This window comes from Lissotriton vulgaris, unplaced genomic scaffold (assembly GCF_964263255.1).
Source record: "Lissotriton vulgaris unplaced genomic scaffold, aLisVul1.2 SCAFFOLD_921, whole genome shotgun sequence".
NCBI classification, from domain to species: Eukaryota; Metazoa; Chordata; class Amphibia; order Caudata; family Salamandridae; genus Lissotriton; species Lissotriton vulgaris.
Genome location: NW_028255581.1, coordinates 667,077 through 685,247, shown reverse-complemented (window position 1 = coordinate 685,247; position 18,171 = coordinate 667,077). Strand labels below are relative to the sequence as shown.

The window sequence follows — 18,171 nt, the reverse complement described above, 5'->3', positions numbered from 1 at the left end:
GGCTGTCAGCACTTCCTGGTTGAAGTGTTGCCAGCTAATCAGATCTCACCATGAGATCTGTCCCTAGGCTCTGGACTGATATACACATTTCTTTTTCCTTTAGTATCTTAAAAGTCATTGAATGGATTTACACCAAATTACAAAAAGAGCTCTTTCTGGACCAAAAGCAAGTTTTCTGCCAAATTTGGTGTAACTCCGTTCAGCAGTTCGGGCTGTGGTTGGGTCTAAAACCTAAAAAGGAATTAACATGGGAAATACTTTTATGACACCCTTCCCCCTTTTTCTAGGCCTCCGCTTGACGGATTACCCTGAAATGTTCCATGCACAACTAGAATCAGGAGGGTACTTTTTTGGAAAATATGAAGATTTGACAAATGGCTCAGAATTTATAAGCAAGTCCAAAAACATTTTTCAGATGGAAACTAGGGGATGGATTACGATAGCGGTGAACCCGCCACCGACAGGCTGTCTGTGGCGGCTTCACCGCCATCATAAGGCCATTTCCCGCTCACCATATTATAATGGTGGGCGGTACTGTAGCTGTCAGAACTCCAACTGCCATGCATCCAATGGGCTCCTTGAGCCTGTGGGTGCTGCAGAGGCCTCCTAATCCCTGAAATGACGGCGGTGCCTACCAGGCACTAACGTAGGGATTATGGTGGTCCATCCCCACCAGCCTTTCCATGGCACTTCACCTGCCATGGGAAGGCTGGTGGGGATGGACATTGGGGGCCCGTGGTGGGCCCCCCTTTACCCCGTGCCCTTTCATTTTGGTGGTTGGGGCACCTATTGTGCCCCCCAACATATCCATGCACCATGTGGCAGACACGGCATGGTGCCTGCCACGCAGTGTATGGAAATGTGAAATGTGTCGTTTTTACATTGCAGCAGGTGCTGCTGTCAGTAGCACCTGATGCAATGTAAAATATGGGAAGTACGACCGCCGTGGTGGCGGTTGGATTGTAATCATCCCTGTGGGACCACCACCTTGTAGGCAGCTTGTCCCACTTCCCAATACGATGGCAGACAGACTGAAGTCAGTCTCCCATTGTAATCAGCCCCAGGTCCTAACTATAACTACCTATTGGTGACGGCACAAACACACATCCTGCAATCAAGGAGGAGTGAGGTCTCCAGGTCATGCAGTGTTTCAGATTTTACGAGGGCGCCCGCCCTATTAAGCATGCATGCAAAAAGTAAGTCATGTATCAGAAATGTTGATATCTGGGTACAGTTGCACAAGGGTAAAGCACCCACACCTGAAACTCCTGACGCTATCAAGACTAAGAACTTTGATCTTTTAGATAGACAGCAAGTCACTAGACCAAACCTCCTCCTTTAAAAAGTGATGCCATTGCTGCTAAAGTTGATACTCTGTTCATGATTGTGGGCGAGAGGTGTACTCGGGTTAGAATAAAGGCTTTTGGCAGGTCTATCAATATAGTGGATCTAGGGATGGAGCATTGTTGGGGTGTCAACATTCGGGCCAAGCCATCCGATTGTCATCCCTGAGAAATGGCCAAAGGTTGGAATGAGTGGAAGTGGCATCAGCTCTACTAGTGTAATAATATGCATATGAGTTGCCCTGGTCCAAGGGAGGAGGTTAGTGGGAGGGGCGCTTTCCTGTCCAAAGCCCCCCCAGTCGCTTCTCATTTTGCATTGGTGCATATTGAATACATTTTGAAAAAAATACAGAAACTTTAATCCACAATCATTGCGGTTATACATTTAGGGGCCAATTTAGATTCATGCAGGGTGCACAATTAGGAGATGTGTGTGCACTTGTACTTGGTAATGTACTTGTGTTTCCATGCACAATTTCAACTTGATGAAAGCAGTTGGAATTTGTGTGTTGAAAAAGATCTGGAATGGGGAATCCTGTTCTGAAAAGGATGGGTAAATCTTGGATGTGTGCATTATTCTTCACTCTGACCCCAAAACACAGGTGCACAGATAAGAATATTGTTCAAACCATGCTTTTTGGACCTGGAATTCCCATTGCTCTGTAGCATGCAACTTGTAACAAGATCTTGAACATTTCGTGTCGGTTGTTCACCCCAAACTGTGGCTTATCGAACAAAGGAAAGCCATTATTTTCAGTCCCTCCACAGCCCAACAAGGGGATTCCTTCTGCACCTCTTTGTGTTGGGATTAGATTCTCAATATGCTCTTTGAGTTGGACAATTAAAATGTTGACAGTAAGCAAAGCAAAACAGTGTGGACTTGCCAGTTATTAAATCTAGTGCCATTCATCCATTTCCATTGCTGATCGGAATCCCTCCAGAGGCCAATCCAGTGATCACGTTTCCTTATGTAGCGCACTACGAAGTCCTGCATATGACAAAGATAAAAGGGACCGATATAGCATAGAGTAAAGTTATTGAATAGAATTACGATGACAAAGACCATTCCAAAATTATTTACAAATATCAACAGAGTAATGCAGTGAACAGATTCCCGTTAGCAAAAATTGAGACTCAGACTGCTGTAGTGTACCAAAAATGCTGCATTTTGATTGCCTCCTGGCCAGACAATATCTACCCAAGAGATTCATAGCAGGTACCGGAGATACGCCTTATTACAGTGAGATTCTACATTACATCCATATCCAATAACAGTAGCCTTTGAAGATCTAAGAGTGACAATAAAGAGCTAGAATGTTTACCTAGCTCCACAATGTACCTGCACTGGGGGACATGCTACAGAAGGCAGCTTTAGAACATTCACCTCCCTGTCCAGAAGACTAAATATGAACATGAAAATGCTTCTTATCTATGCCCAGGCAAAACATTCTGGGGGCTCCTGTTCGGATCAACCTAAAATGTGATTAGATATTTTCTGCTAATTCAAGCACACTTGATGCCAACCAATGACAAATTATGTTATTCTTTAACATGAAAAACAGGTGAAAAACATCTTGCCTGGGACCCCAACAATCTTTAAGATGACAGCATAGACAGACATGTCAGACGTGGAGGTAGGAAGAGCTGGAGAGAGGATAAGATTGAAAAATAGAACAGGGAGAGGTCAAATAGGGAGAAGATTCACTTCCAAGTGGGCAGCTGGGAAGGAGATGGCCATTTACAATTGCCCAGGCCTTATAACGTCTTGGATGCGGACTCAAGTGGTTAAAACAACGAGGTCCCAGCATTCCTTTCCAGTTAATTGTAGTAGATATCCAAAGTGATCAGATTCCAAACATTGTGTAGTCTATGACATTTTCAACTGTATTTAAGTGATTAATGATAGCCTCATCGTTCTGTGATCTATAATGTTACTTGTTAAAAAATATATTTTAATGAACTCTAAAAGCAGTCCCTTATATGTTATTCGGAGAAATATTTTAGAAAGAAAATATATTTTTTCAATCATTTTTTAAAACTTACAATAGAAATTAATTTGAAACAAGTGCATAGTGATGCAATGAGATGCAACTGCTGACATGAGGAAATGGAAAAAGGTATAAAGAAAAATCAAATAAAAATGTCCCAACAGGGACTTCATTGAATGGCCTAACTACTCATTAGCAAAAGGAGCTAATGATGAACGGAATGCTGAACAATGTAAACATTCACACATTCACCAGCAGTCACAAAGATCTGGGATTAATCCATCTTTCTTTTGCTCACCATGCCACCCCAGCTTGGACCCAGCCATATACAAATCAGTCTTGACCCTGTGCCTCATAGGAACATTCCAGCCCAAACTGACAAATCAGGTCCACACTGGAGCGGGAACAAGCATCCTGCGACTGATTTCAGGACATCACCCCCCATCAGCCAGGCTAGCTTGAAACCAGTGGTGCAGTGAGCACTGGACCCACGTCTGGACATACCCTTCCCACTTAGTGTGCTCTCCATGCCACTGGAGTCAAACAACCCTGGCTGATGAGGGATGAAACCCCGAAACCGGTCCTTGTATGCTTGTTTCCAATCCAGGGAGGACCTGCCGAGGCAGTTCGGGCTGGACTTTTTCCACTGGGCACTGGGTCAAGACTGATTTGCATATGGAAAATCCGCTGTGGATTGCATTTGTGAAGCAATTTTGTGAGATACGCTTGCAGGAAACTTGACTGATGGATAGTAGCTTTTTGTTATAAGGTTACAAGTCGTTCTTCGTTCCAGCATCCCCCTCTTCGGCTGGCAGACCAAAAGGTGGTCTTGTAACATATATTTCTATAACAGTGGATTGCAAGATAGTGGTTCTCCCACACCGAGTGTTAGACCTGACATCATTGGCCTGAGTCTCTCCTCCTTTTTTGTCTGTTTGCCTCCTCTGTTTACGATGTTTTTGCTGGTATATCGCTTTGGGCACTGTGGCACTTGCTGATCAGTGCCACAGTGCAAGTGCTCCCTATGTGAAATTACTGTATTGATTGAATTCCATGTTTGGCTTATTTGGTTTACTGTCAGTCCCTAGTCTAGTGCACCAGGAGTGCCAGGGCTTGTAAATACAAATGATGCTCGTGGGCTTGCAGCACATGTTGTGCCACCCACAAGAGCGGCCTAGTAAAAGTATGTCTACAGGTCTGCCATTGCTAGACCTACGTGCAGTCTGGTACTGTCACGCAGACTGCGCAAGTACACCTACTTGCCAGTCCCTAAACCTTCCCTTAACTTCATGTTAGTCACCCCTATGGTAGGCCCACGGGCAGGGTGCGTTGTAAGCATAAGGTAGGACAAGCCTGACTAGGTTGGCATGTCCTAATAGTGAATTACAGCCATATTCGTTTTTCACTATTGTAAGGTCACCTGCTCTCCATAAGTTAGAATGGGCTGCCAGGGTTATTAAAATCTATAATCCTAGCTGGCTCGGGGAGCATGGTACAATGTCGAGTTTGGAATCCCTGAACTCAGGGTTTAATAACGCATCCGTTTGTGTGGATAGTTTTTGGACTCTGGGTTTGAAAATAGCACTTTTAGAAAGTGGCTATTTTCTTGTCTAACTATTACCGGTTTCTGCTGGTTTGGTGTGTGTGTGACAGGAGCTGGGTGGCTCCAGAGGTCTGAATGAGTCAGTGTGGGGTGAGTGAGGCATTTGCATTGAGAGTAGGGGAAGAGTAGCTCCTGATAGCCTGCCCTGCCTGACACAATGCTGGCTCCACCTCCTGCCGGGCGACTGATGGCTCTGCTCCTGCCAGTGACAATACTGGCTCCACCTCCTGCTGGGCGTCTGAGGACCCTGCCCTGCAGAGTGAATAGGCCAGGTGCCTCTGCCTGGCTACACCCACAACAAACCCAGGATGAGGGGAATTCCCCTGCATGGACAAAGGGATCAAAGCCAAAAAGGGGTATAAGAGAAGGACCCCTGAACCAAGAATTTAGATCAATTCTGACAAGGAACCCTGAACCAAGAACAAGAAGCCTGCTTATCCAAGGACTTGCCTACCCCTTTTGCCAGAGTGCTGTTTGCTGGGGGGAATCCTGCAGTTGCTTCTTTATTTTTGCCAAGGAACCAGGAGAGGAAATGTGTGTGTACTCTCAAACTTTGCTAAAGAAAATCTCTAAGGGTTGGAAGAGTGCCGGCCTCCTGTTGAAGTCACAGGGCCAAATGACTTCATTTATTTGCTAAAAGTGGTTGTTGCTGGAACCTGTGAATCCAGCACCTCTGAAAGAATCCAGCAATCTCGACACCGACGGACGCCGCCGAATCCAGCTCGACATCGTAACGGCTCCAGTGTCCCGCTTCCTCGACGCCGGCCGCCGGGCCCGATCGACGCCAGTAGCGACGCCAGTGAGTAGTGAGTTCGGCTCCAGCTCCAAGTGACCCCGTGTCTGCACCGCCGCTGATCGCATAGACTCCGAGCCCTCTCGACGCCGTGAGCGCTGCTCTCTCTTGCAACATCATCATCGACATCGACGATGCCCCCGTATCCTGCTTCACCTCGTGAGCGCTGCTCCTGCCTGACATCTGTCGACGCCGCTGCAGATCGCCCCGACTCCGAGGCTCGATCGACGCCGAAGATGCGACGCCGGACATCTCGACGCCGCTGATCATCGTGTGCTTTGCTTTTCCAAGGTACTATGTGTGGGGGTCTGTGCGACTCCGGGCTCGACGTAGCGCTCCTCGCGGTCGACGCCGAACCTTTGGATTAAATTTGCCTCGACGTCGTGTGACTGCCGTGTGGGTTACATTGTTGCCAAGAACTGTGATTTAAAGAAGAAGAGTTGCTTTTGTTACTAAAGACTTTGTGCTAAGAAGAAACTACACTTGAACTATTATTTTTCCTTCCAAGAGTATTTATTAGGATTGTGGTATATTTTTGTCGTTATTTGGTCTTGTGCTAAGCCTTATATAAAAATCCTTATTTTTATAATACTACTGTGTCGTGTCCATTTGTAGTGTATTCACTTTATTACTGTATTTGGTCATAAATGCTTAACGCACTGCCTCTGAGAAAAGCCTGTCTGCTTTGCCAAGCTACCAAGGGGGTGAGCAGGGGTTATCTAAGTGTGTGATCCCCTTGCCCTGACTAGAGGAGGTGAGTCCCTATTTGTCAGAAGTGTATACCTCTGCCAACTAGAGACAGCCAAGTCTAACATTGGTGGGTCAGCGGTGAGGATTTGAACTTTGCATTTATGACCCATGTGCAGTGATTAGTGTGTGCTACATAGCGAAAGCAGACCATAGCGCAGCCACAATCTATTTTTGGTAGGATATTCTATTTTTGTTCTCCGCTTTCCTGGAGCTTGATTTTTGAACACTGCCAGTTTTGACCATGAGTGATGCCGGAGTCACTACCCCTGTTGTTGTTGTGGAGGAGTTCGATAGGAGTAAGATAAAGGGCTACAAGTCACAACAGCTGAAATCCTTTTGCAAGCAGTTTAAAGTTCCTATCACTAGCCTCTCAAAGAAGGAGGAATTTTTCAAAGCATTGGAAGCTTGGTTAGAGGCCAGAAATCCCTCTGATGCGGTGGTAGTACCGCCAGGGGAAGGGGATGAGGAGGTGCCAGTGAATGGGCCCGCGTCCTCTCCCGGTAGCAGTGTTTCCTCTAAAGGTCTTTCCCTGAAGAAAGAGAAGAAAGGGCGAAGGAGGGTGCATACAACATGGAAATGGCAAAACTTAAGATAGAAGGGCAGTTGGAGTTAGAAAATGCAAGAGGAAGGAGAGATGCTGATATGGAGATCAAAAGGTTGGAGTTTGAAAGAGAAAAGTTAGCCTTTGAGCGTGAGAAAATGGTGAGGGAAATGGAGCTCCAAGCTAAGAGTTTAGGATTGAATCCCTCTGGTGGCAGCATCCCATCTGTGCCTGCAGAAAGTAGGTTTTATTTTCCCAAAGATGTGATCAAAGATTTTCAGAAGAATGAGGATATTGGTCAATGGTTTAAAGCATATGAGTTAGCATTGTTTGCCCACCGGGTCCCTGACAAGGATTGGGGAGCGGGGTTGTGGGGTCGCTTTGTGAATGAGGGGAGAGATACCCTGTTGGACATGCCTGTTGAGGATAGGATGTCTTATGCTCATATGAAAGATGCTTTAATGTTAAGGTATGGCCTAACCCCAGAAAAGTACAGACAAGCCTTTAGAGAAGGTAAGAAATTGCCTGGTACTAAGTGGGTTGAATATGTGTCATTTTTTTGCAGAGCCATGGATTGTTGGGTAAAGGGCAGCAAAGTGGAAAGTTATGAAGCTCTTTATGATTTGTTTGCTTGGGAGCACTTGTCTAATTACTGTTTTCCAGAGCTGCGCCAGCACCTTATTGATAGCAAGATATCTAACCCTAGAAACCTTGCTGAGGAGGCGGACCGCTGGGTCAGTACCAGGGTCCACAAGGGTTCAGTGGGAGACTCAGCCAAAGGTGGGCAGGGTTCCCAGCAGAAGAGTGGGGGGGACAAGGGTAAACAGAGGGAGTTCCAGAAAGGGCCCAAAAGTAATCCCCAAGGGAGCCAAGAGAAGGGTTCCCAGCCTCCCCATGTGAAGAAGCCAGGGGCCCCGACAGGTAAACCTGTTCATAGGGGCCCAATGACCTGCTATGTTTGTAAGCAGGTGGGACATCGTTATTATGATCCCCAGTGTCCCATTAGGGACTCTAATGCACCACCACGTGCACCACCCCGTCAGTTGGAGAGTGTAGCCCTGGAAGGGGAGGAGATGGTTGCCCCTGGTGGGAGGGGTCCGCAGAAATGTCCCTGGTATCTCTAGGAGACATGGAAATGGTCCCTCTACCCCCTCTGCCTAGTAACACTAATAAATATAGGCAGTGGGTGACCATTAATGGCCATAGAGTGGAAGCTCTCAGAGACACTGGAGCGAGTGTGACAGCTGTCAAGTGTCACTTGGTGTCCAGAGAGCAGGTGGTTCCCCACGCATTCTACCCCGTGATAGCTGCTGACAACTCCCAGAAAGAGTGTGAGGTAGCTCAGGTTCCCTTTGAATGGGGGGGGGGGGAGTTTCAGGTACTCTTCAAGTTGCTGTGAGGCTCGCCATGCCTGTTGATTGTCTCCTGGGCAATGATTTGAAAGACTCCCCTTGGGCTAAGGTGGAGCGAGAGACACATTTGAAAATGTTGGGTGTGCCAGAGTGGGTGTGTGCAACCACTCGATCGATGACAGCAAGTAAGGGTGTTGATGGGGTCCCGGAGCCTGAAAGTATGGCCCAGGACCCAGCTGTGAAGAGAAGAGGCGGGAGGCGCGGGAAACCGGCCCCCATAGTTCCCGTGGTCCAGGAGGAGGCAGACCCTGAGGGGGATGCCCTGGAGCCCACAGGGGAACAAGTTGCTGAACTGGGAGACCTGCCCGAGCTGACCCACTGGCAGCAGGATGGTGGTCCCTCCAGGGAAGAATTTTGTGCAGAACAGAAAGTGTGCCCTTCTCTTGTGGGTATGAGGCAGCAGGCCTCAACCCATACCACAGGTGATCAGTCAGGATCACATTTTGTCTACTGGGAGAACGACCTCCTGTATAGCGAGCCTAAGGCTGCTGAGCCTGGGTCAGCCCATGTGCTGGTGGTACCACAGCGCTTCAGAGCCTTCCTCCTGGGTTTGGCTCATGACGTTCCGTTAGCTGGACATCTGGGGCAGGACAAGACCTATGACAGGCTTGTCACCCATTTTTATTGGCCTCAGATGAGAAGGGATACAGATATCCATTGCAAAACCTGTCAAACTTGCCAGGCAAGTGGGAAAAGCGGAAGGAAGCAGAAGGTTCCCCTCCAACCTTTTCCCGTCGTCAGTACCCCCTTTGACCGGGTGGGGATTGACATTGTTGGGCCCCTGGACCCCAAGACAGCCCTGGGCAACAGGTTCATCCTGGTCTTGGTGGACCATGCCACACGGTACCCGGAAGCCATCCCTCTCAGAACAGTGACCGCCCCCGTGGTGGGACGGGCACTGATGGGTGTTTTCTCCCGCATGGGGTTCCCCAGAGAGGTGGTGTCAGACCGGGGCACCAACTTCCTTTCCAATTACATGAAGTCTCTGTGGAAGGAGTGTGGGGTAACCTACAAGTTGCCCACTCCTTACCACCCTTAAGGTAATGGGCTGGTTGAGAGATTCAACTGGACCCTTAAAGGCATGATCATGGGTCTAGAAGAACCAATGAGACGTAAATGGGACGTCCTCTTGTCATGCCTGATGTTTGCTTACCGTGAGGTGCCACAGAAGTCTCTAGAGTTCAGCCCCTTTGAGCTTTTGTATGGACACCCGGTAAGAGGACCTTTGAGTATGGTCAAAGAAGGCTGGGAACAATCTCTCAGGAAACCTCCCCAGGATGTATACAGTTACATGCTGGCCTTTAGGAACCAGACAAGGCGCTTCAGAGATCTTGCTCAGGCAAATCTGGAGGCCAGCCAGGAAGAGATGAAGCGGTGGTACGACCGGAATGCCACTCTGGTGGAGCTTCGGCCTGGTCAAAAAGTTTGGATCATGTCCCCTGTGGAACCTTGTGCGCTCAAGGACAGATGGACTGGACCATTTGAGGTTGTGGAGAAAAAGAGCGATGTCACCTACTTGGTGGACTTGAAATCTCCCAGGAACCCCTTGAGGGTCCTGCATGTCAACCGGTTAAAGCCCCACTTAGAAAGGTCCGAAGTGGGCATGCTCCTAGCTACAGATGCTGGAATGGAGGAGGAGAATGGAGCCCCTTCCTGACCTCCTGTATGCAAAAGAGCAAGATGGGTCAGTGGATGGTGTTGTCCTCTCTGACACACTGACCCCTGAACAGCAGCAAGATTGTCGCCAACTGTTGGGACAATTCCCTGGTCTGTTCTCCTTGATTCCTGGTGTCACTCAGTGGTGTGTCCATGATGTGGACACCGGGGACAGCACTCCTGTGAAGCACAAGGCTTACAGCGTGACTGATAAGGTCAGAGCATACATCAAGGAGGAGGTCTCCAAGATGTTTGCCTTAGGGGTGGTTGAGTCCTCTAGCAGTCCTTGGGCCAGCCCAGTGGTCTTGGTCCCGAAGGCTGCAGTGCCTGGTGCTTCACCAGAACTTCGGTTCTGTGTGGATTACCGAGGACTCAATTCAGTCACCAAGACTGACGTGACCCCATCCCCAGAGCTGATGAGCTCATAGATCGGTTGGGGCTGCCCGGTACCTTAGTACGTTTGATCTAACGTCTGGGTACTGGCAGATCGCCTTAACTGATGGGGCAAAAGAGAGGTCAGCATTCTCCACACCAGATGGGCTCTACGAGTTCCGGGTTATGCCCTTTGGGATGAAGAATGCCCCTGCCACCTTCCAGAGGTTGGTCAACCAGGTATTGGCTGGACTGGAGGATTTCAGTGCCGCCTACCTGGACGACATCGCAGTGTTCAGCGCCAGCTGGGAGGAACACTTGCGCCACCTCCAAGAAGTGTTGTTGGCCCTGCGCAGAGCAGGCCTCACAATCAAAGCCAGTAAGTGCCAGATTGGGCAGGGTTCAATGGTGTACTTAGGGCACCAAGTAGGGAGCGGCAAGGTGGCCCCCCAGCAACCCAAGATGGATACCATCCTGGCTTGGGCACCGCCCAAAACCCAAACTCAGGTGAGAGCCTTCTTAGGTCCCACGGGTTACTACAGGAGGTTTGTCAAGGATTATGGTAACATTGTGCACCCCTTGACTTCGCTGACTTCCAGGAAGCAGCCACGAAATGTGATCTGGACTGACGCCTGTCAAACAGCCTTTGACACCCTGAAAACTGCAATGTGTAGAGCACCCATACTCCAGGCACCCGACTTTTCTAAAGAATTTGTTGTCCAGACGGACGCTTCAGAGCATGGCGTGGGGGCTGTTCTAGCTCAGGTGAATGAAGAGGGCCGGGACTTACCTGTAGCCTTCATTAGTAGGAGGTTACTTCCCAGGGAACAGAGGTGGAGTGCGATAGAGCGAGAAGCATTTGCTGTGGTCTGGGCGCTGAAGAAGCTAAGACCCTACCTGTTTGGGACTCACTTCCGGGTTCAGACAGACCACAGGCTCCTCAGATGGGTGAGAATCCAAAGCTGTTGAGGTGGTCCATTTCCCTACAGGGGATGGACTTCACGTGGAACACCGCCCTGGTACAGATCACGCCAATGCTGATGGTCTGTCCCGATCTTTCTGCCTTAGTGATGAGGACTCCCTAGGTCAAGGGTAGTTCTCCCCACATTTCAGCTGGAGGGGACACGTGTTTGACCTGACATCATGGGCCTGAGTCTCTCCTCCATTTTTTCTGTTTGCCTCCTCTGTTTACAATGTTTTTGCTGGTATATCTCTTTGGGCACTGTGGCACTTGCTGATCAGTGCCACAGTGCCAATGCTCCCTATGTGAAATTACTGTATTGATTGAATTCCATGTTTGACTTATTTGGTTTACTGTCAGTCCCTAGTCTAGTGCACCAGAAGTGCCAGGGCTTGTAAATACAAATGCTGCTTGTGGGATTGCAGCACATGTTGTGCCACCCACAAGAGCGGCCTAGTAAAAGTATGTCTAAAGGTCTGCCATTGCAAGACCTACGTGCAGTCTGGTACTGTCACGCAGACTGCGCAATAACACCTACTTGCCAGTCCCTAAACCTTCCCTTAACTTCATGTTAGTCACCCCTATGGTAGGCCCACGGGCAGAGTGCGTTGTAAGCATAAGGTAGGACAAGCCTGACTAGGTTGGCATGTCCTAATAGTGAATTACAGCCATATTCGTTTTTCACTATTGTAAGGTTACCTGCTCTCCATAAGTTAGAATGGGCTGCCAGGGTTATTAAAAGCTATAATCCTAGCTGGCTCAGGGAGCATGGTAGAATGTTGAGTTTGGTATCCCTTAACTCAGGGTTTAATAACGCATCCGTTTGTGTGGATGGTTTTTGGACTCTGGGTTTGAAAATAGCACTTTTAGAGCGTTGCTATTTTCTTGTCTAACTATTACCGGTTTCTGCTGGTTTGGTGTGTGTGTGACAGGAGCTGGGTGGCTCCAGAGGTCTGAATGAGTCAGTGTGGGGTGAGTGAGGCATTTGCATTGAGAGTACGGGAAGAGTAGCTCCTGATAGCCTGCCCTGCCTGACACAATGCTGGCTCCACCTCCTGCCGGGCGACTGATGGCTCTGCTCCTGCCAGTGACAATACTGGCTCCACCTCCTGCTGGGCGTCTGAGGACCCTGCCCTGCACAGTGAATAGGCCAGGTGCCTCTGCCTGGCTACACCCACAACAAACCCAGGATGAGTGGAATTCCCCTGCATGGACAAAGGGATCAAAGCCAAAAAGGGGTATAAGAGAAGGACCCCTGAACCAAGAATTTAGATCAATTCTGACAAGGAACCCTGAACCAAGGACAAGAAACCTGCTTATCCAAGGACTTGCCTACCCCTTCTGCCAGAGTGCTGTTTGCTGGGGGGGAATCCTGCAGTTGCTTCTTTATTTTTGCCATAGAACCAGGAGAGAGGAACTGTGTGTGTACTCTCAAACTTTGCTAAAGAAAATCTCCAAGGGTTGGAAGAGTGCCAGCCTCCTGTTGAATCTATAAACAGGACAGTGGTCCCTAGACAAGGCAAGTTTAACAGGTAAATAAATATAGGCTAAATAGACACTATATTCTTTGTCCAGCTGGACAGATTTATTTTTTAGTAGGCAATTTTTAGAAGTATAAAAAGTGTTTAACAGCAGGACACCAGCCGATGTCAACTGACACACTAAGGAAAGAAACAGACAAGGCAACTCAACAGTCTGTGTAGTTAAATCACAGTCAGACTATAGTACATACACACTATTGCTGGCATCAATTAATACATTTCATCTGCATATAGTGTGACACAGTCGACAACGTTTTGAACCTATGGGTAATACAGGTTCATCCTCAGGACATTAATTATATGCCTTCCACCTTTCAAAAAGTTGTAAAAAAGTCAAAATTAACTTTCCCAACTCTTACTGAGGACAATAATTGCCAAACCATATATTATGCCAGACAAGAAATTTAGATGGGAGAGAGAAAGAGAAACAAACAATGTACATAGATTAGGGCATTTTTAAGAAAGGCTGTACATACACAAAAATTCAAAAAATTATTATAGCCGTTATCCCCATTATGGTTCAGAACGTCATCGACTGTCACACTATATGCAGATGAAATGTATTAATTGATGCCAGCAATAGTGTGTATGTACTATAGTCTGACTGTGATTTAACTACACAGACTGTTGAGTTGCCGTGTCTGTTTCTTTCCTTAGTGTGTCAGTTGACATCGCCTGGTGTCCTGCTGTTAAACACTTTTTATACTTCTAAAAATTGCCTACTACAAAATAAATCTGTCCGGCTGGACAAAGAATATAGTGTCTATTCATCCTATATTTATTTACCTGTTAAACTTGCCTTGCCTAGGGACCACTGTCCTTTTTATAGATATAACTACCCTAAGGTCCCTAGCATACTGCTTCCTTGGGTTCCCTTGTACACTTAAAATGAGCCTCCTGTTGAAGTCACATGGCCAAAGGACTTCATTTATTTGTTAAAAGTGCTTGTTGCTGGAACCTGTGAATCAAGCACCTCTGAAAAAATCCAGTAATCTCGACGCCGACGGACGCCGCCGAATCCAGCTCGACATCGTGAGTAACGGCTCCAGTGTCCCGCTTCCTCGACGCCGGTCGCTCGGCCCGATCGACGCCAGTAGCGACGCCAGTGAGTCGTGAGTTTGGCTCCAGCTCCAAGTGACCCCGTGTCTGCACCGCCGCTGATCGCATAGACTCCGAGCCCTCTCGACGCCGTGAGCGCTGCTCACTCTTGCAACATCATCATCGACGACGACGCCGTATCCTGCTTCGCCTCGTGAGCGTAGCTCCTGCCTGACATCTGTTGACGCCACTGCAGATCGCCCCGACTCCGAGGCTCGATCGACGCCGAAGACACGACGCCGGACATCTCGACGCCGCTGATCATCGTGTGCTTCGCTTTTCCAAGGTACTGTGTGTGGGGGTCTGTGCGACTCCGGGCTCGACGTAGCGCTCCTCGGGGTCGATGCCGAACCTTTGGATTAACTTTGCCTCGACGTTGTGTGACTCCCGTGTGGGTTACATTGTTGCCAAGAACTGTGATTTAAAGAAGAAGAGTTGCTTTTTTTACTAAAGACTTTGTGCTAAGAAGAAACTACACTTGAACTATTATTTTTCGTTACAAGAGTATTTATTAGGATTGTGGTATATTTTTGTCGTTATTTGGTCTTGTGCTAAGCCTTATATTAAAATCCTTATTTTTATAATACTACTGTGTTGTGTCCATTTGTAGTGTATTCACTTTATTACTTATGTGGTCATAAATGCTTAACGCACTGCCTCTGAGATAAGCCTGTCTGCTTTGCCAAGCTACCAAGGAGGTGAGCAGGGGTTATCTAAGTGTGTGATCCCCTTGCCCTGACTAGAGGAGGTGAGTCCCAATTTGTCAGAAGTGATACCTCTGCCAACTAGAGACAGCCAAGTCTAACACCGAGCATTTGCATACAGTCTCAGGCACCAAGAAAAGGGTCGCTCAATCTGGGATCTTATCATCTTCTATAATTCACCAAAAAGTCCTACGGGCGGGTGTAACATCACTACGGGGGGTTCTTGCATAAGGCAACATTGTAATACCGCTCTTCAAAACCTCATGATTGCTGGGGATTTCAACATTCACCCATGTGGAGTCCTGGGGCGGCAATGTTGGCCGACCTGGGATGTCCACGTGTGTGGGGAATTCATTTTGAACACTCCTCACAGAGGGACATGTTGAATGATTTTCTCCACGAATTTTGATTTAATGTCTTTGTTATCTAGGATGTGACCCCCATAGCCAGGCTGCTTTTCCCTCATTCAAAGAGAGAGGCGGAGGCTCACTTATCGTTTTGATATTAATTTCATGGTCTGTTTAAACTCTATTCACAGGATTCAAGCACCTATAGTAACCATAATCCCTTGTGTGTCAAAATCGGTAGTTCTTTACTGGTGCCCAAGAGAGGTGTTGGGCAAAGCGGGTCTGTGCGATCAACAGATGGTAGAAGGAGGCTAAAGTGGCCACAGATCTCCGCAGATGGATTCTATTAGTCAGTGAAAGACTCACATGCTAGTGAGTTAGCACTGTGCACCTCATCGCAACCATCTCCGGGAGAAGTCATTAGCACCATTAATACCATCGCTGCTAAAGTAGGTGACCTTCTAAGCATCCTGGGCCGATGCCCAGTCACCCAGGCCCCAAGATGGTTAAAGTCCTCCTGCAGATAGGAAGCTGCAGGAAGCTTTAAACAGTAGCCCAAGAAATCAGACCCTGGTCAGATTGTGTCGAAAAAACTATAAATTGAAGTGGCCAAACATAAGTCTGCATTGAAGGAAGAGGCATGGAGAGGGTCAATTGAGGCTAGCACGCTGAGTGCCAGCTCAAGATTCTGGGGCATTATTAACAGTCCTCCATTAAACCATGAAGAAGGCAGTGCAGTAGTCGCACATAAATAAAAAAATAAATATCACAGAGGATGAGTGGGTGCTGCACTTCGAAACAATGTTTGAGAGCCCCGTTGAGCTAAATCGCCCGCCAAACCATGAGACAGTCAGCCCTGACCTGGATCGTTAGGTTGACTAGTAACAAAGCCCCAGGACCCAATGGTATCCCTCCGGATCTCTATAAATCTGATCCAATTTTTGGGGCGCCGGTCCTTGTGGCAGTAGCTAATGCTAAAGCAAGGACAGGTTGCCATGAGTCCTGGGCCACTTCGACCATTGTGCCAGTTTTTAAAAAGGGAAATCATGTTAGCACCCACTGTTACAGACCAATTTCACTGTTGGATTTGGTGATTAATGTGGTGGGCCGAGCGTTCGATCACGTGAATAGGACCAAACTCTGGCAGTTCACGATCGATATCGGGGTAGATAGAAACATTGTTTATTTTTTAGAAGATATTCATCATGCAACCAAGGCCCGTGTTAGATTTTCGCAGGATTTAAGAGTCTCACGCAATTTTGACATAAGGAGAGGTGTACGCCAAGGGTGCATTTTAGCACCCTTTTTGTTTAATCTATATATCAATGATTTAGATAAAGCCCTGTTGTTAACAGGGGTAGATTATCCATACGTTAGCCACTGTGGTCTCCTTGTCCTCCTATACGCAGAGGACGCGGTCCTTATTCCTAGGAGTCCCACGGGGGCTACAAACCCTCATTGATGCATTCTCTGCCTTTATCTCAGAGCAGGATTTATCTATAAATTACTATAAATCCTAAGTTATGCAGGTGGGTGTCCGTCCCAAAAATCCCCTCAATTTTGGGTTCGATCTGCTAAAGTACCCCACACAGATGTCTTTTTATATTTGGGGGAAGTAATGGACGAGCATATGAAATAGGCCCTTTCAGTAGCAGCTCCTGGAGGGAGAGCTGCGGGGCAGTGGGGCGGGGAGGGCAGGGTGGCAGGTAGTAAACTCCGGATTAAGGCCGAATGGAGTTGAGTAACTAAGTAAATAGATTAAACGAATTACATTGCGCGCGCTGCAACGCCAAACCGGTGATGCAGCGAGCAATGTAATTAGTTTTATTTATTTATTTAGTTACTCAACTCCGTTCTGCCTTAATCCGGAGTTTACTACCCCCACCCTGCCCCTCCCCCACCCCGCCCCGCAGCACTCCCTCCAGGAGCCGGTACCGGGCCCTTTAAAACAAAGAAAGAGGGGAGACTCGGTACGGGTGAATGCAGATATTTTTAATTTTGCTTCAAAACTTGGAAAGAGTCTTATCACAGCTCTTCTCGAGATCGATCAGGCCAAAAGTGGTGCTACAGCTTTTTATGGTAGTGTAATATATAGGGGCACGTTACCCCTGATGACTTACAAGTAGCGGAGATTGCATTCCTGAAACGTTTACTGGCATCCCGCGTGGCAACTCTAACCTAGTGGTACATGAAGAATTGGGGTTGCCTTACTTAAGTGACACACTGGCCCTCCGCCCTTTAACCTTTTGGATGAAAACATGGTTGAGTGAGAAATCATCATTGACTCGACATAGCTTAAAAGAATGCATGACCCTTGACCACGCCCTTCACATACCATTGCTTAGATATATCAACAGTTTGTAAGGCTAGGAAGAGCAAAACAGCATACTGACCCCGAATTGGTGACTAAAAAGGATGTGGGGCAAATAAGGGAGTCTTTTAGCAGCTTAAGGAAACTGGAGAGGGAAGAACTGGAGCTGAAGAAACCCAGTGTTCGTAAATTCCTCATGTTGAAAACAAAACTTCTCTTGGGAGTTAAGTACATATGAACAGTTTTTATTAACCAGGTTTAGACTGGAACTCTTCCATTTTTTGTTGGCTATCCCGAGTGGGGGGGGGGGGGGGGGGGGGGGGTAGCAGAGGCCAGGTGTCAACAACCTGTGACTGAGACAACGAGTCTCCACTTGACATTATTCTGTAAACTATGAAGTCCCTCCAAAAACTTTTATCGGCCTGAATTTAAAGAAGATTAATTTTACAGAGGCCAATCCAGTTTTTATCTATTTACAGTTGTTGCATGAAGAAAGTATTTTCTTTGTTCTCAGTTTCCTGAAATCTGCTATGAAGGCTAGGTCCTGCCTTGTGTGTTTTGGTTAAATGTCAGCATGGGGGTAATTCCTAACCCCATCGAAGTACGTGCCACTCCAACGATATACATACTCAAGAAAGAGGCCTCAGATATCACTATTTTAACTGTTTCATATCTTAATTGTGGGTCAATGGTACATGTATTTAACTTTACACCCCGGGCTCTGAATCAACAAGGTCTCTCTTGGAAGGGG

The 18,171-nt window shown here is 47.5% G+C and overlaps 1 protein-coding gene across 1 annotated transcript in view; it reads right to left on the bottom strand.

Annotated features, from left to right (window-relative positions):
- The window catches only part of LOC147659074 (C-type lectin domain family 2 member D-like), a 52,066-nt gene that overhangs the window by 19,814 nt on the left and 14,081 nt on the right, over positions 1-18,171 (bottom strand). Inside the window, exon 3 of the mRNA XM_086951988.1 lies at positions 2,228-2,331. Coding sequence (XP_086808114.1) covers positions 2,228-2,331 — 104 coding nt within the window. The remainder of the gene's footprint in view (positions 1-2,227; positions 2,332-18,171) is intronic.